At 41.2% G+C, this 23,761-nt stretch overlaps 2 protein-coding genes across 2 annotated transcripts; both read right to left on the bottom strand.

The window, feature by feature from the left end:
* Positions 1-1,708: 1,708 nt before the first annotated feature.
* Positions 1,709-6,300, bottom strand: LOC308300096 (uncharacterized protein). Its single transcript, XM_080743864.1, has 11 exons — positions 6,094-6,300; positions 5,794-5,931; positions 5,481-5,684; positions 4,950-5,012; positions 4,174-4,855; positions 4,003-4,079; positions 3,711-3,900; positions 3,498-3,619; positions 3,133-3,361; positions 2,829-2,975; positions 1,709-2,213 (listed from the first exon to the last, which is right to left on the bottom strand). The coding sequence occupies exons 1-11, from the start codon at positions 6,127-6,129 to the stop codon at positions 1,915-1,917; spliced, it is 2,187 nt and encodes a 728-aa protein (XP_080599990.1). The 5' UTR covers positions 6,130-6,300; the 3' UTR covers positions 1,709-1,914.
* Positions 6,301-12,567: 6,267 nt separating this feature from the next.
* Positions 12,568-18,740, bottom strand: LOC308299501 (uncharacterized protein). Its single transcript, XM_080743282.1, has 4 exons — positions 18,412-18,740; positions 17,360-17,464; positions 15,583-15,669; positions 12,568-13,998 (listed from the first exon to the last, which is right to left on the bottom strand). The coding sequence occupies exons 1-4, from the start codon at positions 18,604-18,606 to the stop codon at positions 13,750-13,752; spliced, it is 636 nt and encodes a 211-aa protein (XP_080599408.1). The 5' UTR covers positions 18,607-18,740; the 3' UTR covers positions 12,568-13,749.
* Positions 18,741-23,761: the final 5,021 nt, after the last annotated feature.

The raw sequence follows: 23,761 nt of genomic DNA, 5'->3' as shown, positions 1-23,761 counted from the left end.
GCTTCACTGCTTTGTATGACGGCTGCACAGACCTCAACCATGCAATCTCCCTCAAATCCAAGACCTGTACAATGAACGCTGTGTATAAAAAGGCCAGGGAATCATCAGAGAGCTACTCCATCCCAATCACAGCCTGTTCAAGATGTTGCCGCATGGAAAACGACTATGCAGTCACCAAGCTACTAGCAACAGACTGTAAACAATCAGGCACATGAACAAACTGTCAAAGACGAGAACGGTCATGGGCTAAAATAATTGCTAGCCCAGGTACGTAGAGTATTGCCATCCCACTCATCCCATAACTGCACTATTATGTTCGAGCCTCAACTACAGTACATCATAGTTACTGTGTGTCTGAACTGCATCTACTGTACATAAATATATATACTGTGAATTTTTTAATTATACTGACCTGTTGCTCATCCAACACACTGTGATTTTTTTTTTACAAAAGGTTAAAGTACATTAGCTACTACGGGAGAATAATGCCATTGGTGTATACAATACACCCAACTTTATGCACATGTACAGCTGAGGATGCTGTTATCATTCTCTTTGATTTTTTTCCAAGTGCACTCTTATCCAATTCATTATTACTCATTATTTTATCTTTAGATGTGTTGTTTTTGATGTTCAGCTTTTTCTGAAAGGAAGCCAAAAAAGAATAATTTGTACTCGCCTTATTGGTTCTAGTAATTGCACAAATGAATAATAAATGTCATCTTTTTGAATTTCTTGTTCTTATTTTAAATCACCTGAATTGTTCTTGTCCATCCTTATCCTACATTTGCCATAACAACTAATGATGTTGGCTTAGGTCAAAAAGCACAAATTCAAATCATATGTCAACTGACATGGAGCAAATTTGTATTTATTTGGTTTAAATCTAAATGCTTCTCAAACTTCACTTCAAAATCTATTATGCCCACTGCTTGATGAGCTGTTAGTGCTATCACATTTATGTATAGTAAACATGTTGTCAAAATGAGTTCCTTCTGCCAATCTGGACTTATTCCTATGGTAATAAATACAATCCAGAATAACCTGATTAATCTTGTAATATTCAACTCACACTGGTTATCCCACCAGCTTGTGCTGGTCTGTTTGTATTATCCCATTCAACAAGTGTTTTATCTAGATTGTGACTCTCTTGTCAGAAATCACATAAAAAAAAAATAGAATTGCTAAAGCACCTTGTTCAAAATGTACGTTCATCAAAGCTATTAGAAGTCAGATGAAGAAGTACAGTTATATCACACTTTACCTTTGGTCTCAGAATAATACAGTTTATATTGTTTAAAAAATGCTGCCACCTACTGGACAAAACGAAAATGTATTTGGCAGTAGAATAGAAAAGCTGTAGACATGACTTTTTATCTGCATAACTCGTAATGTTACTGATAGTTTGTTTGGTCACGTCATGATTATAGTTATGGCTTTACTACTTTATTTTAAACATTAGACATACACTATTACTGATATTTCTATTGTAGGTAGGAAGATAAAAGCAATTGGCAAAAAAAAGAAATTCTCTTTACACATATAAAATAAATTCAATGTGTATAGACATGGAGATTAGTCGAGGTATAGAAAAATAAATACATTAGAATACATATGTTGCCCACATTTTTATTGATAGAAGGCACTGTATGAGTTTGGGACATTTTCAACACAGATTAAAAAACGAACAGTAAAGACAGATTATAGAGTTGATTTAGACAGATGACTGAAACAATATTTTAGCAGCAGTAGTCATGAGTGTATTTGTTCATTGAAGGACGACATATTCAACTAGGCAATTAAAAGCCTGTATTATCTGTAGTTGTTTGATGTGCAAAACATTTTCTTAGGTTGTGGTGGGGCTCAGTCAGTTTAAAATAAAAACCTGCAGCCAGTAAATGTTGTTGGTTCAATTTAGTCAAGGAATTCTGGATCTGGTGCAGTGCTGTGATGTTTGAATCTTTCTAATAGTGAAGCCCTGGCCTGCAATTCTAATTTATCAGGCATGGGAGTTTTCGCAACATTTGGCCTTGGTAAGGTTTTGTGCGTCGGTCGCTTCATTTTCGGGTCCTCCAGAGGCTCCAGGGCTGCTTTTATCATGACGCGATCAACCAGTTTCATGCGGAAGGGCAGCTGTTGTGTGGGCTGAAATCTTGTCTTCGCAATCCACTGCTTTGATATCTTTGACTCGACATACTTCCACTGTGGCTCTCCTACAATTAGTAAAGACAAAAAGCAGATATTGACAGAATTAAAATTTCAGTTGATATCTATCCATGAAAATATACCCATATAGGTTTAAACAAAGCTTTGCCTTTGGGCTTAGGGCAGGGGTCTTCAACGTTTTCAAGCCAAGGAGCCCTTAGTTGAGGGAGAGATGAAGCAGGGACCCCCACAACCTTGTCATAGATTCCATATAGTTTCATTGTTTGACACCACAATCATCAGTATATTTTGGATTCTTGTCAATTTGCTTTCAGATAACCCTTGAACCATCAATACATAATAAACTTGAGCTTTCATTCTGTACTTAGTCTGCTCTTTTTCCCCTCTTCACTAAAACTCTTTGCCAAAAATAGCCGATCTACATGCTCAAAACGCCTTGGCTAAAGTTCTCAGAATATGGACGCTAGGGTTCATGTAGTCAGCATAAAAAAGGCGAAACTAAAAGTTCCTATCACATAAAGATTTGGTGGACACCCTGTAGTAACTTTGAGGACCCCCTAGGGGTCCCGGACCCCCTGATGTAGACCTCTGTCTTATGCGTTTACAATGTCGAACGTTCAAGACTTTCTGAAACAGTAGGCATGCTGATAATACTTCTGTACCTGTCTTAGTTGTCGCCTGCAGTCTTCCGACATTCGTGTTCCAATCGATGACTGCTAGCATGCTCCGGGCCAACATCGAGTCATAGAAAAAGTGTAATCTTTTTGGGCAATATTTCAAATAGGATGAATGAAATATTTCGAGAGACCCTGTATTCAAAACAAATTAGAAGGAAAAAAGGGGTTTTAAATATATTGAAAGTTTTAAACACAATAATAAGATTTGCTTATTCTGTAAAAACATTCTTCACATGAAATAGGTTTAATGTTGACTTGAACAGATTAGATACCGAAACTAGACACATACCTGTGTGTTTGAAGTGAGCCATCTGCTTTAGGTCACGGAGAATATTGGGGTCCAACACTATGGCCTGCAGAGCATTGAATGGAGGAGAGTCAGCAGTAAGCCACATTCTTGTTTCCTGCTCTTCTGCACTGTAGTCTCGATGCCTACATCTCTGCTCAATGCCGTCCTCCTCCCACCTATGTACGCCACAAATGTGTAGGAGCAAGGACTTCCACTGACGTACCACCACCTATAAAAAAGGTGGAAAAAAAGAACAATGCTATAGATTTAGAATTTCACAGGTAAAAACAATCATTCTGTAGGAAAGAGATACATTAACTTTTACGGAGTACGTGTAATAACAGTATCTGACAGTAGACATTTACCTCCGGATCTCCCTTGCTCGACTCACAGGACCAATATAGGTGGTTGTTGATTGCTTTGAGCCATCGTTGAAGCGGTCTGTTGGCGGCCTTGATTGCCACAGCCAACAGTTTCTTTTTCACATCTGTCAACATAATTAAAATAGGAAAATAAGATTTAGTATTTTGAGAACATTGTTATTAATATCATTATTTTTTATTTCGAAAGAAACTTACTCTTGCCAACATGCCAGGGGTCAAACTCATGGAGGATGACACCACGGTATTGCTTCTCCATGACAGAGCGGATGGTTGAAGATCTGTCGGTGGAAATGAGCCCAACAGGCACCCCCAAAGTACGCAGTTGTTGGAGGCCTCGTTCAAATCCTACGCCCTCCATGGCACTTGAGCTTGAAGTCTCGTTTACCTAGAGCACACACAAAAACATTACAACATACTTTATAGATTGTATAAATATTAATACAAGTGGATTCAGAAGGGATTTACATTGAAAAGCTAAATCGCTTACCTGTACTAATTCAAAGTGGACTACTTCTTTAGTGACATCGTCTTGAAAGGAGTAGGTTGTGTATTTGGCACTGAAACCTTTAGAACAGAAATTGAGAATTAATTTCATGGTGATGAATTTTATGATTGATTACTAATTGAAAAGTACATGTTTACATGTTCTAAAGCTTACCCGGACTATCAGATCTGCCATCACCACAAAGTTCGATTCGCTGACCATCAGCTGCTCTCTGTATGAGGCGTTCGATGACTTCTTTTTTATGGGCTTTGTAGGCTTCATGGATAACTGGGATGAGGTAGTTGGATTGAATGTTGTAGTAATGGGTTTGTTGTGGAATCTGTAAATTGATCATCTGTGCCCATTCAGAGATGTCTGTGTATGTGGCCCCAGTATAGAGAATACCGGCACTGATCAGGAGGTCATTTTCAGACGTGCGGTTGTGTTGTTTAGGGCATGATGTCCAAGAAGGATCTTTGCATTCACCAGCACACTCCCATTTGACCTTCAGCAGGCTACTTCTCTTTTTAGTAGTGGAACTCTCAATGACCTTGCCACATTCCATACAAAATCGGGAAAACAAATGCTTTAATTGTGATTCATTCACGATCCAACACCTTGTTGGATCCCACTCTTTGTACGCCTCGTCCTCGGAGGAGGAAACGGAGTCCTCTGATTTTGAGGATTGGCTGGGTGGAAGGTATTCAGGATCCCGTTTATCCTCCATCTCTGCAACATCTGTGCTGGGGTCACTGACACTGTCACTTGCAGATCCTTGCTTTTTCCCCATCTCCATCCCCGAAAAACTGGCACTGAGGTCACACACTTTGGGGTCAGATTCGTCTTCGATATCTGGCTAAGGTAAAGATGTATATATTAGTGTCTTTACAGAAATATCAAATGGAAATTATTATCATCAAAATGAATAGGGTATTATAAATTTCACTTACTTGGTTTAGCCGGTCAACGTCGTTATCATCAACCCCCTGAGTTGAAGTAGATGCACCCCATTCCTTTGATTGAAAATAATAGAAGGCTGTTAGTGTAATTTGAGCTATGGGCATGCATTTACAGTGATTGTGAACGAAGTTGGCATTGCAGGAAGAAATTGAACATATATTCTTTAAAATAGCTTTCAGTGGTCTATGAGCACATACGCATGCATGCATGCACACACACACACACACACACACACGCACGCACGCGCACGCACGCACGCACACACACGCACGCACGCACGCACGCACGCACGCACGCACGCACGCACGCACGCACGCACGCACGCATACAGACACACACACACACACACACACACACACACACACACACACAAACACACACACACACACACACACACACACACACACACACACACACAAACACAAACACAAACACACACACACACACACACACACACACACACACACACACACACACACACAATATATAAAAGTGTGTGTATATAAATCAAATCAATTTACCATTTGTAAAAGGGTAGGAGGCCTCGCAGTGTAAGTCCCTGACAGTGATGGCCTGTTGCTGGTTTTTTGCTGCAGTGGACTTGTGAGATAGAAAGATGGAAGCTTTCTCTGCCGACAGGATGGATCCCTTGATTCTCCAGGTTGATGCAGCTTTGGAATGGAAACTGATGTTTCAGCTACTTCCCCGGACACTCCTTTGGCTTCCTGGTGTTGAATATAACAACTACTTTAGCTCAATGAACACTGAACCTCAACAAAAAATGTATTCCGTTATTCTCTTATTTTCTTACTGTAATTAAAAAGTCGTACTCACCTCAGCTGTGTATCCAATATCATCTTCAGTCAGCTCTTCCGAAGGTAAGAATGGTACAGCAGTACGGGATCGTGTAGCCTTTTTGGGGGTGGAGATTCGCGAGCCACCAAGGTCTGAAAAATCACCAGCTTCTGCTCCCTATAATTGTAAAACACAATATTATAAATAATTACATTTATTATTTTCTACAAATTATAGATAATGTATTCTCATAACTATCCATTATATTTGCATTTTTCCATTCACAAAATTGCAATTATTGGTCTATGATTGACAGGCAAAGCAATGAATTATACTGACCGGGGAGATTTCTTCAGCAGCTTCCTCGGACAGCATGCTTGAAGGGAAAGCTGGGGTGGCAGTCAAATCCTATCAAGGAGAAAAAATATATATTTGGTCATAATGAAGTTCTTAAAAAAATCAACATTCTTCAAGCCTATTAGGAATATTGGGATTCCACACATCTCTCCCACTGAGTGGAGACAATGGCTGCGTTTACATGCACAACATTTGTTCATTCAGAATGAATTCATTCCCAATTCATACCCAAACGTTTAGATGGAACCTGAAACAAAGTCTGGTCTCATACAATACGTAAATACCACCCCTCCAGACGTGAATGAACATTCAGTCAGAATGGATATTCTATTCCATTATGAGGTGTTTACATGAGCATTTTCATTTATAATGACCTGCCTATGTAAACGCAGCTGTGTTTTCATGGATCTGATTTCTAAACTGAGTGTGCTAACGTAAGGCATATTGTTGTGTGTATAGATCTGTTGTTTTCTAAATGAAGGTTTTTATAAAGAAAATAATTTCTGCATGTGTGCCATCAAACAAGCGTTCCCTTTTGTATACCGTTATAACATAAAGATGTGTCCAGACTACAGACAAAATATCTGACTGCCAGATTGGGGATGTTGAAATAATTCCCACATTGCAACACACACTGTACTGGGGGAGGGGATGGGAACATGGCATGCCTCAACCCAAAAGCTGGTTTACAGATTGAGGGTCTAAAAATAGCTTGTATGAAATACAAACTTTCTATGGTTTTAAAAAATATATTATATACATACTGACATTATCATTACAAATAACAAAGGTAATGATGTTTTTAATCTGAATGTTGTGATAACAAACGAATGATGTGTAAAAAGTAACTTGCATGTGGACAGCCCGTAGCAGTCCTAAAATGCTTTGCTCCTGTGAGATGGGGGATGGGTGCATACAATACAGTATTGGCTACAGTAAATTCTAAACCAACAAAAGAAAATGTGTTTGCGTGGAAAAGAAAGTTCGCTAACTTGGCTTACTATCCAGTACTAAAAGAAAATAATGCAATCAAATTTCAATGGGCAATATCACACAATAGAGCCTATCAATTATAGGGATTTGACTAACTTTCAAAGAAGCCATTTTTTAATAAGAATTATTCCCCTTGGTGAATAAACACAGCTGGATATCAAACGTGAGGGGCTGTTTGTTTGAAGGTTACTTGTTGCATATAAAGAATTAAAATATTATAGACAAACTTTAAAAAAAATATATATATATTCTTTTTAGAACCTACCTCAGCTGTTATCCTTTTGGGTACTGCGTGAATTTTCAGCCTTGGCCGTTCGTTTCCGACCTTTGGAAGTTCTTTTGGACCTTTTTTTATTGTTTGTCTCAGACCAGTTCTTTTCTTGGGCGAGGTAGTAGTTGCTGCTTGTTGTTTGGGGTGAAAATCGTCTGGATCAAAATGATCGCTGCAGACTAAACATGACGTTGTCTGTTCAGGAGTAAGACTCGGATCCATTCCCATTGCGAGGAGCCAAAGTTTTCTCAAATCCGCGTCCAGAGAAGGTATTTTATGAAAACTTTTGGAGCGTAGGGTACCCTTTGTCTTTGACCATTTACAGCCAGGATACACACAACGCATCGTGGTATAAATAAGATAGTAAAATATAACACAAAAAGAATCTAATCTAGTTTGTATGTTGTTCGCTGTAATCCAGTAGAGTGAATGAGAAGAGTCGCTGTGTGCTGCATCCAATGTAAACAAAACAAGCGGTCTAGGTGACTTCCTGCACAGCTCCAGAGAGCTGGGAGCGGAAGTATCGCGAGAATCTCGCGAGAGCTCCCAGCTGCAGTGTCCGGTGCTTCTCTGTCCCAGTAAACAAACTATTAACCCTTCACAGGCTAAACCACCGTGTGTGGTGTGTGTTGGAAGCATGTCTGATCGATTCATAAAAAAAATAAATCTTTTGAGGCGGCCTAAATGGGCGCTTTTGTATAAAAGCTATAGCTACCGTTTTAGCTGATGGGACTAATCTACAAATCTCTGGACAGGGGCAAAATTTAAGCAAATCAACCTAACCAGGTAAGAAGGTATGGGTAAACATTCTCATTCAGGGGGGGTCTTATTTTGGTCTGTATGCCTCCTTTAATATGTATAAAATAACAGTACATTACAGCTGTCGGTTCTTTTTCGCTGGAAATACAACTGGACAAGCTGCGTCAGCCTGTGCGACACACGGCAGCCTGTGTCTCACTGTGAGAGTGACATAACCTTCTCCCAAATAGGTAAGAAATACATCATTGCATATACATCATATGATGCTTTTTAGCATGCTTCAATGATGCATGTTGCAAAACAAATGCTTACAATGGATTCAGAATCATGACCCTAGTTAAAGTTAAAGCAGATTTATTTTTTGTATTATTTTCCTGTTCAGTGAAGTTAATGAGACCCCAACATTGATTGGCTCCCACAAAGTTTCTCAAGGGAGTTGGGTTTGACAAAGTTCAGAGGTGAGACACCTTTATCCCTCTAAGGCCCGCATTAAGAAATACTTGAAATAAAAAATTGAAAAAAATCAGATGGTGTTGTAGGAGTCTTAATCAGAGGAAAATGTAATGTTTTTTAAAAAAAAATGTTTTTGTAAGATTTTATAGCCATAAATCAAAAATCATAAATCATGCTCTAATTTACATATGGGGGATATTTTTCACAATAATAACATATGTACATGTTCTAGACATTCTAATGATCACCAAAAAAAATAGTACAGGCATTTTACTTATGTTTTTGTGAGGTATAGCTTCCATGAAAAAGTGAGATGTTGTTCGTCAAAACTCTGGAATTTCAGCGGGTGTGGCGGGTGTGAATGTCAGCCCCTGTGGGGGGTATTTATATGCAAATATTGTGGCCAATGGCATTGTAATACTAAACAATAGAATCCAATGGTGGTGTTTAGGTGGTAGGGGGAGCTAAAATAAAATGATTTAAACCTTTTTTTGGATAAAATACAAACGTTGTAATATTACAACCGTGGGCCTTAGAGGGTTAAGAACACATTTGTGAAGAAAGCTATTGGTAAGCATTTAGTCCCAAGAATTGTCAAAGACCCGGCTAACTTTCCCTAACTAAATGTGATTGATCCGTTCTCAAATGTTCTATTATCAGCTAGGTGTGCTGTCATGCTCATTTCAGCATGGCTGGAGAGACAATTTCAACCAATTGCTTGGTCAGAAGAATTACCTGTACTATAATGTCAATATTTCACTCCACTTATATCCTCTGAGTACCACCAGAGGAGGGCTCAAGTACCACATGTTGAGAATCACTGTATTAGTTTGTTCCTTTCAGAAGTGCAGTAAAAAGTCTGGACGGCACTTGCTCATCCCCGGCGATTTCTCTATGGAAATTAACATTGGCTCATTTTATCTATCTAGGTCGTCCTCAGACGAGCCCTCCATCGTTGTTTCCAGTCATCTCGGTTCCCCATACATCTGGCCAGCTCATTGGTGTTCTGTGTCCCTACGTCTTCCTTGAGTATGTCCACGTATGTTTTTGTGGGACGTCCTCGCGGCCGGTGCCCGTGTGTTGGCTCCCACAGTACCAATTTGCTGGCTGGAAGCTCCTGGTGTCTTTGGCAGTGTCCTGCTAGTCTCATTCTTCTGGTGGCAATTTTCTCGCTTACCTTTGGTATTCCCTCATACAGGCTCTCGTTTGTAACATGTGCACTCCTGTTGATGTTGAGTACTGCACGCAACATTCTAGTGTAGCACCCGTCTAGAGACTTCTGCAGGGTTGGCTTCAGGGTCCAGCATTCACTGCCATAGAGGAGAACAGACTCCACCGTTGCAAAGAAGAAGCTAAGTTTGATTTGGCGGGGGAGGTTAGAGTTCCATACACTGTTCATGCCGTTCAGGGCCCTCCAAGCGAGTGCCTTCCTTACTTTAAGGTCTTTCTCAGTTGAGTCGACCCATGCGCCCAGGTACTTGAAGTCCTTGACTTCCTTCAACACAGCTCCTTCTGTTGTTGTCAGAGGTGAGTGATCAGGTAGGTTATAGGTGATAACCTCAGTTTTCTTAGCGTTTAGCCTGAGACCAACTTTGGCACACTCTATCTCCACCCTGTTCAGGAGTTCTTGTGCTTGTTCCATGCTGTCGGAGAGCAGGCTGATGTCGTCCGCATAGTCCAGGTCTGTCAGAACTACTGCGGGATGCCGTCTTGACCTCCTTGGTGTTAGCGTGAAGCCAAGCTCTTGTTCCCGTCCCCCTATGGCTTTCCTGAGCGCATAATCTAGAACTATGATGAAGAGGTAGGGGGCTAGGGTGTCTCCTTGCATTACCCCAGCTCGGATGTCAAACACCTCACTGCTGCCATCTGGGGTCACCACTTTGGCCCTTGTTTTTGCGTACATGGTCTCGATAGCCCGGAGAATGTTGGGAGGGACATTGTAGGCCTCAAGGATCTTCACCATCTTGCTTCTGTGGATAGAATCAAAAGCCTTTTTGAAGTCAATGAAGCACAGTACAGCTGCTAGGTTGTTCTTTTTCACCTCCTCTATTAATCTCCTTAATGCCAGGATCTGTGCTACGGTTGTTCTCTCCTCTCGAAAACCATTTTGGTTCTCTCTCAGGTGAGGGTCGATGGCATGCCGTATCCTGTTCAGTATCATTCGGTTGAAGACCTTAGCAGTGATACATGTCAGGCTGATGCCTCTGTAGTTGTCTGGCTTTGAGAGGTCTCCAGCTTTAGGCACCGGGATGATATTAGACAGAGACCATATTTCAGGTTGCTTGTTGTGCTGTAGAGCATTGTTGCAAAAGTCTAGGATGAGGTTGTCTAGGTCGCAGTTCTTCAAGACCTCTGGGGGTATGCCATCCGGCCCAGCACTCTTTCCCTCTCTTAGGGTGGATTTTGCCCTGGCGAGCTCGCTGATTGTGAAGGGTCCATCGTCGATGTTCAGGCCCTGGAGGACTGTCGGTATATTTTCCTCCTCTCCCTCTTCCACTGATGTTCCCAGGAGCCTCTGGAAGTGGTCGAACCATGTTGCCACCCTCTCCTCTGGACTGTGTCCCTCCACCTGGCCCTCCTTGGCCCTCTTCCGCCCTGTCATCTCATTTATTACCTTCCAGGCCTCCCCGTATTGCCTTTCACCTTGCGCTGCCTGCACTCTTCGCACACTTTCCATCACTTCTTCCCCTTTGATGGCGTCGTAGGTGCTGAAGAGAGACTGTTTGGCCTCGTTCAGTGTCTCGCGACCCTCCTCTGTTGGTTCACGCTCAAAGTTGAGTCGTGCTTCCTCCATCCTGCCTCGTGCTGCTACAACCTTCGGGTGTCTGGACCGTGGTGGTGCTCTTACTCTGTTCAGCACTGGCACGCACAGTCTGGTCGCCTCCTCATTCGCTGTGATGAATCTCCCATATTCACGGCTGGGCTCCTCTCCCCTATCCAGCTGCCGAAAGCGCTTCCTGACTTCCTCCGAGTACCTGGTTTGGAGGCCCGGATTGGTCGTGAATGCCTTCCAGTCATGCCGAATCTTGGGGCTTGGCTTGGGGACCCTGAGGCTCAGTCGTACCCTCATGGAGACCACACGGTGGTCAGAGCCTACAGAGCTGAACGTGCTGTATGGCTCAGCGTTCAGGATTTTAGGATCGTCTCATATAAGAATTGTGGTCCTTGTAGTAGATTAGAGATTATCATGATTGATTTTGTGTGACGTTATAGTGTGATCATGTGTTCATTGATAATTAATATCTAGCTCTTATGATACGTCATTGATACTGGATAGCTTGTAGTAGTCTAGATGTCACACTAGGATTGAGTAGCTGTTGTTTTGGTAAAGCCTATCTTGTTATGGTACAGCTCGTCCCAGAGGCCTTGAAGCCACACAGTATAACTCTAGTGTCTGACCATTATTCTTGGCAGAACTACTTTACCACTGACCAGAGTGTTAACTGTACTTCTGTCCATGATATCATGTTTACATCAACTTGACCACCACCACCTAATAGGCTACATTGTCTTGTCTCCTCATTTTCTCATTGCTCATTGATTGATCTGAATTCCACCACATCCCAAAACAAAATTGCTGCAGCGATATTGTCAGGGAGGTGGCTCTGTATCGTTTACAACAGTCAGCCACTCATAGTCATATTTGATCTAGTTTGTTTCTGGAGAAAATCTATTTGGTGGTGGTAACGTTAGCGTTTTCTCTTCGTCAGTTGATGCTTCATATCCATAATTAGTATTGGAACACGGTTCTTATATTGCCGCGATATTAAACACGTCTATGGGAATTCAGAATGGGTGTAAAAAAACAAAAAAACTAAACGCAGGTAGGATGCATACATTACGTCAAACCTCGGTGCTATGTTGTAGCTATTTCAAGACATTCTTTTTGTATCAAGGCAGAAGCAAGGGTCAACGTTGGAAGCTTCAGAGCAGCAGGTGATCTGGGGGAGTCTGTATAGTCAAAAACGTTGTAGTCTTCATGGCATCCGGGAGCAGACATCTCTGCATCTCTTTATTGTCATTTCCCCTCTTCAGTCTAGACTTGGCCAACAACACATCATCGGGTTCCACCAATACAATCATACAGATCCAACTCAAAATGCATACCGTCGTTATCGGGTGGAAACCTTATATGTCCAAAACCGTTTGTTCACTTTAAAAATGATTTAAACTAGTGAAAATAGCCGATCTACAAGCACACAACGCCTTTTGTGCAACAGTCTCTAGTGATGAAGCAGGGCTTTACTTTGTGAAAAAAAAAACATACACATTTGAAACTTGGGAGATATGAGGTTTCTGCCCGACAGTGACGATACTCTTCAAAATTGGCTCCTAAATTGATCTCATAACTTGTTTAACAACCTCTGCATTTACGTACGTTTACAGAATTTGGCACTGGAACTACATATTTACACATCTATAGTTGCACAAAACATTCGGTTAGGTAATAATACAGAATAGAAGTGTTTTCTAAGTATTTTTAAGGTCTTTTTCAATCTGTAGCTTTAACAAGTGTAGTCATTTTCTGGTTTTAAGACTGAGATTGACTGAGACTGATATTTCGAACACTTTCAAGAATTTTCATTCAGTGTAGTCATTTTAGATTTGAGCAACATTGTTGCTCAAATCTAAAACGACAAAGATGCTTTCCCGGGTTTTAATGGGTTAATAGTAGGGGTGTAACGATATAGTAACTGAATCAAAAAATTGAATCGCATGGAATCGTTTTGCATTGCAAATAATTGATTGTATGGAAACTAAGTATTCATGCCTTGTATTTAGCAATTTTAAGAAGGAAAATGAAAAGAGGGGTTTAATTACTTTTCCATTCCATATAGCTACTATTGGTCTATCGATAAATGTGTGTAATCTCTGTGTTCATGTCAAGGTGCGGGTGTGTCCATATGTGTTGAAATATTATGTCCAGGTATTTGCTAGAGAATCACAGTGTTTACTTATTTATATCCATAATAATAGATTGTCCCCTAAAAAACACACACTATTGACACGTTTCACACAGATTTAATTTCTTTGCTAAATAGTTACTATATCGATTTTAAATCATTGAATCGAATCGTATCGTATCACCATGAATGAACCTATATCGTCAACCATGTATCGTGATGCGTATCGTATCGTTGTTAAGATCGTTACACCCCTAGTTAATACATGTCTCCAATGTCATCATAGCCACCATCTTCATAATCAGTGTGTTCATAATAATCAGAAACATTCATTCTCATCGCGTTCTCCTGATCAGCGGTCACATTTAAACTCGTTCCCGTCGTGTTGTCGTCCTCGACCACGCCGCTCCCCGGATTCATCCAGGGTGATGCGCCTACAAGGCTGCCCTCCCCTGGGAGTCGTCGTCGTTGCTGTGCAACACAGTGTTTATCCCATATGCCATGACGCTGAAAGGAACCAAGAGGTATGCATATTATATAGTTTGAAGTGCATGCTAAAGACAATTATCATAATCATAGGTGATAAACAGTTAACAGAGTAAACAACATTAACAAAGTCAGTATAGGTACTCTAGATCAGTGGTTCTCTACATGTGGGTCGGGACCCCCAGGGGAGTCACTGCATGATTTTGCAGGGGTCCCTAGATGACAGGATAGTGACAATTTAATTTAATTTAATTTAATTTAAAGGGGTCATGACATAAAAAATAAAAATAAATTGCCTTTTTTCATGTTTCCTCAACTCAATTACACCCAAAAAAATGAACATTCAACATTCAGTGGGTTCATTTGCATCTGGACTAGCATCATCATCCAGGGGAGGATGTGGTTGTAGTGAGGGTGAACGCAACAACTGAACTAAATGGTAAATAGTGCATTGGAACGATACAAACACAGTGGAAACTAACATCAATAGTTGGGGATCCACATGCCCAAAAGCTCAAGGAATAGGGTTGAACCTGTGATGATCTGCCGCAGAATGAGAGGCCTGCTCTGCTGGAAACATCGCGAAAAAAAGTTATGGCCATTTGTATATTCACTGTCCCATTGACTCCACTACACAGGAAAGGAAATATATTATAAACAAGAACAATTCTGCTTTAAGTAGCATGTGAGGGGTCAAAATGGAGAGTTTTCATGATTGTGAATCCATTGCAAGCATTTGTTTTGCACAAAAAATAATTCCGTGGGCTAGAAAACGAACCAACAAAAGTGTGAAAAGTGACGAGTCATCACTTTTCACAGTCATCACAGTGATGAGTCATCACTTTTCACACTTTTGTTGGTTTGTTTTCTAGCCAAAGGAATGTTTTTTGTGCAAAACAAATGCTTGCAATGGATTCAGAATCATGAAAACCCTCCATTTTGATCCCTCACATGCTACTTAAAGCAGATTTTTTCTTGTTTATAATATATTTCCTTTCCTGTGTAGTAGAGTCAATGGGACAGTGAATATACAAATGGCCATAACTTGTTTTCGCGACGTTTCCAGCAGAGCAGGCCTCTCATTCTGTGGACCTTAATGACCAAACTAATAGATAAAACAGAAATAAAAAGTGCGGCAGAACATCACAGGTCCCCTCCCATTTTGAGGGACTTTTTTTACAGAAAAAAAAAACAGAATTTTTGTTTTTGTTGAAAATACCATTACTGCATCAAAGGTAATCAAAACACACTATTACATTATAGTGTGTTGATTACACAGGTACAAAGCTGATTGTCAAATAATCTAAGAAAGAGGCAACAATGAAAATAGCCGATCTACAAGCTCACATATAGGTCTATGCTGAGCTTTAGATCTGCTATTTTCACATTATCTATCTTTGACACCAAGCCAAACTAAATTGAATGCCTCAACTTATACAGTCCAACTGATTATCCTGGGGGGTCCCCAGTTCAAATATGAGTATGTTGGGGGGTCATGTCCTGAAAAGGTTGAGAACCACTGCTCTAGATGAAGTACATAGCCGTATATTGGTCAGTAAAAACAACCAAAACAGACAGAATTTAGAAATGTGAATAGGTGTTTACAGTTTTTGCGTCTTTCTTGCGAACACAATCGATGAAAGGATCGTTGGTGTTTGGATCCGGGCTGCAAACCATACACCAAACCTCGAGCTGACAGACAGGGAGAAAACACAGAGAAACTGGAACTTATTAGGTAGTCTTACTAGTGTAAAAACACCTTAAATCACTGCTGTTTTAATCTACAAATATTTTTGCATGATAAAGGTTTATACCACAACGTCTATGTTGATGTATTAGTGCATGAACAGGTGTACAATGACCATGTTAGTTTATATTGCAGCCGAAGGTCGCAGTTTACCATGAGAAATGTCGCAGCTTGTCCCTGTGTGTATACACATTTTTACGGTCAATGGGTTTGCTGCTCTGACATCATGCTCTGATGTCACTGTGATGACACATCTGGCACATCTTGTCCACATATCCGTGTATCTCTGAAGGTCACGCCTGACACTGTGGTTCCCTTGACACATCACTGTGACATCACAGGTGATATCACCTATGTAAAAGTCCATGTATGGGTATTCCCCAGAATCCCTTCTATGCCCATACATGAAGATTTCTGATGTCATCGATATACATCACTGGCCAGATGGCCAAGACATGGCCCATGAGATTGTATGTTGTGATGTCATGGGAACCACTCTAAGAGAATCCCTTTATGCCCATACATGGAGATCCCCGATGTCATCAATATTAAGCCCATATCTAACTTCATATGGGAATGCCATATCTGTGTGGCTGGTTCAGACAGTGATGATGTACCATATACATCAGGGGTCCCCAAACTTTTTCCAGTGAGGGCCACATAACTTTTCCCTTCTCTGATGGGGGGCCAGGGTCAGTTTGTAACGAGTGACGATCGCAGGGGTGCCTATCGCAGGGGTTCAACGCGTCTGGTGACTGTACTCGCCGGCAGACTCACGGCATTAAAGACATCTTTCTTCTCGGGACACACCTCCTCCACAACAACATTCAAACATTTCTTGACAAACTCTCCCTCAGTGAAAGGTTTACCGCCGCTTGCGATCAGCTGAGCAACATGGAAACTGGCCCGAACTGACAATTGGTTCAGCTGAGTTTGGCGTACAAATGTAGTCTGCTGAGCTAACAGTCCACTTTTTAGCTTTGAGAGTTTGTCTGCTCGCATTTGGCCTTGCAAGCTATCATACTTGTCTTTGTGACGGGATTCATAATGTCGGCGCAGATTGTATTCTTTGAATACCGCCACCGTGTCTTGACAGATGAGACAAACAGCCTTTTCTTTGCATTGAACAAAATAATAATCGTGTGTCCACTGCAGGTTAAATACCCTGCATTCTGAATCAATTTTTCTCTTAGTCTTACCCAACCTTTTTGCCATTATTCCGTTCTGGGGGGCTCACGTTCACGTTCTATGACTGGGGCAAAGTGAGGTTGTAGTAGCAACTTTTTTTTTTTTTTTTGCGTCATTGTTCAGGGGGCCAGGTCAAATGTGGAGGCGGGCCGTGTCCGGCCACGGGCCTTAGTTTGGGGACCCCTGATATACATGGATCTCCATATATGGGTACCTAGGGGTCTCCATATACAGGTAACTGGTCCGATATACATCACTGGCCAGATGGGCAAGAATTGGCCCCGACCTCGAGGTTGCATGTCGCCCTGAGGCGTCTTACTAGTTAACTTTGACCCACCGTGTTTGAAATGCATAACACGTCATTCTGTTTTGGCACAGTTTTAGTCATACTGAACTTCATTTATCAGAGCTCCATACTGAATGCATTATACAGTGCATCATACGTACCTGTTTGAATGCACACTCAGGGCGATGTCTGTGTTCATGTGCACGTGCAGCCTTTGTGCAATGTGTGTTCTTTAGACGCACATCAATTCTCACCCGGGATGAGACCTACAAGAGAATAGGAAATGATCAAAAGTAAACATGTACTGTATCTTCTCTCTCTCTCTCTCTCTCTCTCTCTCTCTCTCTCTCTCTCTCTCTCTCTCTCTCTCTCTGTGTGCGTGCGTGCGTGCGTGTATGTGTGTGTTTGTGTGTGTGTGTGTGTGTGTGTGTGTGTGTGTGTGTGTGTGTGTATGTGTGTGTGTGTGTGTGTGTGTTCTCCCCCCCTCTCTGTCTGTCTGTCTGTCTGTCTGTCTGTCTCTCTCTGTCTCTGTCTCTGTCTCTCTCCATCTCACCGTTACAGTAAATGTATTAATTCTTATCTGAACCATTCCACAGCAAAGGAGTAGTTCACCCCCAAAATGACTTTTTCTATTGATTACTCATGCTATGGAGACTTGAGTTCAATAATATATATATATTTTTGTATGTGTTGCATTCCTAAGACAAACAAATTGATTATAGTAAATTTACCCCCATTGATTCCGGATGGGGACCCAAATGCATTCGGGTGCCCATCCGGAATCAATGGGGGTAAATTTATTTACATTTCTTGCAATCAAATTTTTGTCTTGGGAATGCGACAAAAAATGTTAAATATTATTGAACTCAAGTCTCCATGGAGTGAGTAATCAATTAAACAAAAAAAAACAAAAAACATTTGGGGGGTGAACTACTAGTCAACAGCAATTACTGTACATATATAAGAACTCTGATCTGTGTTTCAGAAGAGAACACTTTAACGTAAAGCTCTAAAACAAAGCAACGTATATCATTCAAAAATATGAATAAAATAGCAGATATGCGCAACAAAGTTCTCTCATATTTCATTTCCATTGGAAGTCTTTCCAATTTCATAGAAATTCAGATGGCCATAAAGTTGTTGCATGCCTAAAAAAAATATTTAAAACAATTGAATAAAATGACAAAGCATACACTACATGTAACAAAGTTACCTCATTGTGATCCTCTCCAATGGCATTAAAATTCAGATGGCCATTAGACTTGATTATTTGTTGATTTGCTTTAATAATAGCCAGATCAACAAACTTCTTCACACGGACGTCCAGTTGGTTGTATTCCTGGGCCTGTCCTGTCATCTGGCAGACAACAGCCGTCAGGAACAACACGGACTCAATAAGATTCACCATCTTCTCCAACACCGGGACCTTCAGGAGAGGAACTTCTCCAACACCCAGACCTTGAGGAGGACGTATCGTTGTTCATGTAGATCTGGTCAAACCTTGTTCCAGGGGACGAAGAGCAGATTTGTGTGACTTCTCTGTTTGTTGTGTTTTGGCGCGCTGCCAGAATGTTCAGTGACGACCTGAGTTCACCAGAAGCACAGTTCATACTCTGGTGGTTGATTAATGATTACTGATGAAAATAAATAACAGAGACATCAGCTAAAAATAAATATGATATGAAAAAAATGCATGTTAGTAGTGTGTCACTCCAAACTACTCTTTTAAAAAAAGTCTTGAATAAAGTAATTGGTTTAAGAAAGCAGCTGTCTGTACTACTGTCACTGTACCTGCAAAATCATATCTCTGCAATAATCTCTGCACAATCAAGGTATGTTTTCATTCCAGCTAAAAAAGAATCACTATATCGGCTGCATATCGCTTATCTGTGATTGTCCCCTCTCTAAAATCTGTTATCGGTATCGGTAACAAAAATCCATATCGGTCTGTCTCTGCTTGGAACAATCTCTAAGAACCTTAAATGAGAAGCGAACACCGACTCCACATTCAAAAAGACACAAAAGAGGATGTTCCTCGAGCTGAAAAATTAAACGTGTCACATCCGAGGCTGTCCTAATCTGAGCCATCATCACTGCATGACGAGTATCATTCGCACATGCACTAACCTAGAAGTTTATGTTGGTAGGGCTGTATGAACACAAAATATCTGACTGACTCAGTAGGACCTAACAGGCAAAAAGCTTTACGCCTCCAGCTCCCCCAGGTTGGTGTAATATCCAATCAGGCTCGGCTGCAGGATGAAATGACTGAGGGGGCAGTTGAAAATAGTGAGGGGGCACATCTCATTATTGTATTAAAACAATATATATTTTGAAGTTGTTGAGTGGAAACCTTGTATGTCCAATACCGTTGGTTTTGTATTTATCATTTTAACAATTATTTAGAATAGTGAAAATAGACGATCTACAAGCAAACGTTCTTGTAGATCTGCTATTTTCACTAGTGTTGTGCGATAGTCTTGGAAGATAAAGCGGGGCTTTACTTTACGATAAAACGTAGAAATGTGAAACTCAGAGACACAAGATTTTCCGACAGTGACGAAGGGGCAGGATTTGCAACTGAGGGTGAAAGGCCCCCTCTGGCACCCCCGTGGCGCCGGCCCTGTATCCAATTATGTGAATGGACATGGTGATAGTTTAGTCTGGTGAATTGACACTGAGCTAGTGGGCGTGTTGATGATGCTGCTATTTGTTAACAATCCGGATGTAGGTGAAGTTTTCTGTGCTTTCGACGATTAGGGAAGGGGAGGGGAGAGGTCAGAGGGCAGTCGCGCCGAGGCCTACTCAACCACCCCATAGCCCCTTCCCCCAAGACACTATAGGCCTTCTCCCTCTGTCAGACAATTTTCCCTCACTAGTGATAATTAATTTCCTGGATTTCAACTTAAGGTGAATACTGCGCAAGACCAAGGGCCTGGACAGAGCCATAAATTGTATCGGATGGAACACCAACATTTGAAGCACTCCACAATACACAAATATGGAGGACAGGGTATAAATCACCACAATCCGAGGCAACGAGAAGCGGGGAGATTCCCTCGAAATCCTCTCCCCTCCAGACCTCTCTCTCCCCATTACCAGCATCAGAACAACTAGGGACACGCAGAAGCCCTAGTGCAAGGCCGCTATGGACAAGGGTCTGGAAAACGTCAGAGCCGGGGCAGCTTTTGATATGGATTACAAATGACCTTTGAACCTCAACTGCTAAGATGATCTGACCAGGACAGAATCGGACAATAATATTGGGCTATCAAACTGCCCATGGACTTCTCACCGTCGTCATTAATTAATTCATGGGATGCCAAAGAATCCTGGCCAAACGCAAAGTGACATTGACTTTCCCCAGTTAAAACGGGTCTCTTCTCAGTTGGACTGAAGATTTATAGACCCCCAGCCCCCCCTTCCCTGGAACACTATCGCCCCCCTTTACCATCCCCCTTGTCCCCCCTCCCTCACAAGGAACCCTAAAAGGACTTAAAAAGGCATTGATTTACTGATGATTATTTACACTGACAAAACATGATGAGAATGTTGATGTTACAGTACCTCGTTGTGGGGATCATTGGAAAAATGTATGATGATTAGAAGAATACGATTGCTAATGAATAGTCATAATTGCACGTCCTAATGAAGTAGGCCTAGATTTTGTTTTATAATTTTATTTTGTTTTATTTAATCCAATTGAAATACAAGAATATGTTGTCGGGATGATTTTTGCTTTTTTTTTTTTTGGAATATTATAAATGAAATGTATGTTTTTTAATGTTTTATATAATAATTGTATCGTTTAGGGATCATAGAAGATTTGGGTGATTTAAGTGTTTTGGCTTTGTTGTAACAAACTTTTGATTCCTTTAGTCTGCGATAACACTGGTAGAGTTCAGGTATTGCATCAGGAGAGAAGAATGTGAAAGAAAACATAACATTTAACCTATACCAACTAGGCTGTCCATGTGATAGAAACTAAAAGGTCTATATATTGAGTGATTAGGCGCCAGCCACAAGTTGACGTGGAAACGTAACTGGGCGTGCCAAATATAGATAAATCAAAAGATAGCGTGCGAAGTGTAGTATAAGTAGCGCCAACAAAGACAGGAGTTGGGGCATTAGGGTCTGGACGCGCTTGGCGTGATGGCTGGCTGGAGGACCCCAGCCAGCCATAGACAAGATTGGACATTTAACTTTGGAAAAGTTAGAACTTTGTGAACCGTTTTAGCCTAAGTGGCACGGACTCGGGAAATATCCTATATTTTATGGACTTCAGTTTCATGGACAATATTGGACAATATTGGACATTTTAACTTCGTGAACCATTTAGCCTAAGGATATTTGGCTGATGGACTTCAGTTTCAAGCTTTTGGAAATGTATATTTTGTTTTAATAATTTTTGTGACTTTTATTATTTCAAAGGTTTTTTAATAAACCATTCTGGAATTATTGGACATTAAGAACTTGTCGCGTGCTCTTTTCCCAGTGTCATTCTAGTGAGTTTACATGGAAATGGAGGGGATTTGCCTCTATTAGAATGTCAAAGGAAACACGTCACCGGCAGAGAAACAGAGTGAGAGCGGATCCTATGCCAAGGTGGAAAAGCAACAAAGCCTTCATCTCATCCGTGTCCAAAATCGCTGCTCTTCTTGACCTCGTAAGAAGCGACTCGGTCAGCGGCAAAAGTCACTTCGTCAGTGTTTAAACGAGTGGGGAGTCACTGCTGGTTTTGACCTCGGAGGATATCACAGCATGACGGACATGCAGAAAACTCTCATTTTTACAAGACAGTGTGAAATTCAAGCACCTTATTAACGTAAAATAAAGACAAATCTATACAACTATGGCAAAGGTTTACATTGGATTATCACATTGTTTACACTATTGTAGAGTAGAGGGCAGCCTCCCGTGTCCGAGGTGTTGACTGAGAGATTTGATTGTTTGGCATTATGTTTTGCTTGACCACACATGTTTATGAATATTATTTAGATAGTGTGTCTGTTGGATATATCAAATAATAGTAACTACATAGATAAGAATATTAATTTAAAAGTCCTCAAATCTTATTCCCATTGGACAAAGAATAATCCAAACTGAAATAAGACTCAACAGAATGTCCAGAGTATATTCGTAAATCACTGTAGGCCTATTTAACATTTGACATGATCAGTTTAGGTCAAATGTCATGAACTTGGTCAAATATCGATCTTATCCAAAAACAGATCATCTCCAGATCCATCAGTGTCCTTTTAGACAGGAACTAGGTTTGAGGTTTAGCTTTCTTTGAAGCACTAGCCTACATACATTGTTATGTGAGCATTTACCCTATCAATTCTTGATAGGGTTCATGTAATTGCGACCGTCAGGTCAGTCTGTCTGTCACACCTCACACGTCACACTATTGCCCTGCTCATATCTCCGCAACCGTTGCCCCGATCCATGCCAAATTTTGCACACACGCTCCTTGCCTGCCAAACTACAACCTCCAAGGACCTCCGGAGCTTCAGGGACCCCCAGGTCCCTGGGGGACCCCCAGATGTAAAAAATGACCAAATGTGCAAAAATGACCACCCCAACGGGGCTGCTCACGGGGAATTCCCGGGGACCACCGACTCCTGGTGCTCCAGAACGGATGCAAAAGTGGTGGCGCCCCCAGTGGAGGACCCCCTCCACTGCAGCTCACATAAAATGCCGTAACTCGGGCTAGGAACGTCCGGGAGAGCCGGGGCCGGTACCTATTCGTCCGCCAAGGCAACGCGGAGACCCCACCCCTCATTTCTCACATGCCCCTCTTCTAGCGCCACCATGAGGCCGATTCTTGCAAAACACATTTTTGGACACTGCTCCTACAGATTTTGCCCTAAAATCACACAAATCGGTACACACTATGTCTACACTCAGGTCATCAACATGGATCTGTCCCATATAGCGCCACCATCAGGCCGATTTTTTCAAACACATTTTTGGACACTGCTCCTACACATTTTGCCCTAAAATCGCTTATCTCCCGATTAGGGAGTCTTACTGGTTTACTTGGATCTTGAAAATCGAACTAGATTGTGTTTATAATTTACAATCAGTATATTGTGTATTCTAAATTTGTATCCAGTGTGGCAAACATCACTCCTTGCTCTTGTCATTTGCAATGTCTAATAGTTGCACTGCTTGTGCAATACTTTGTTTTATTTCTAACCGTTCTGTTCAACAGATGATCAATTTGTCTCCTTGGAAAGTTCAGTACAAGACTCTGGATCATCTTCCCCTCTGCTGTTCCAGTCCTTTGTCATAGAACACATTACACTGATCAAAAAACAAAGTGTGAATGATGTGAGTGGACCTAAATGTAGCTAACTGTTACCTGTAATGATACAGCTTAGAATCCCAACAACGCTGACAGTGACTCCCCTCCTTGTGAGAAGTCTGTTGATGTGATTGTATGGAAATATATACAGCATTTACAAGCGAGTATTTTACTACAAGGAAATGCTGATTTGAATTGCTAGAGCAAACCTTATAAGCATGCAGGACCTAACAGTACTGTAATATTTTACTGC

Source organism: Nannobrachium achirus (assembly GCF_963921795.1).
Source record: "Nannobrachium achirus genome assembly, chromosome: 15".
NCBI classification, from domain to species: Eukaryota; Metazoa; Chordata; class Actinopteri; order Myctophiformes; family Myctophidae; genus Nannobrachium; species Nannobrachium achirus.
This window is presented reverse-complemented; position numbering and strand designations above follow the sequence as displayed.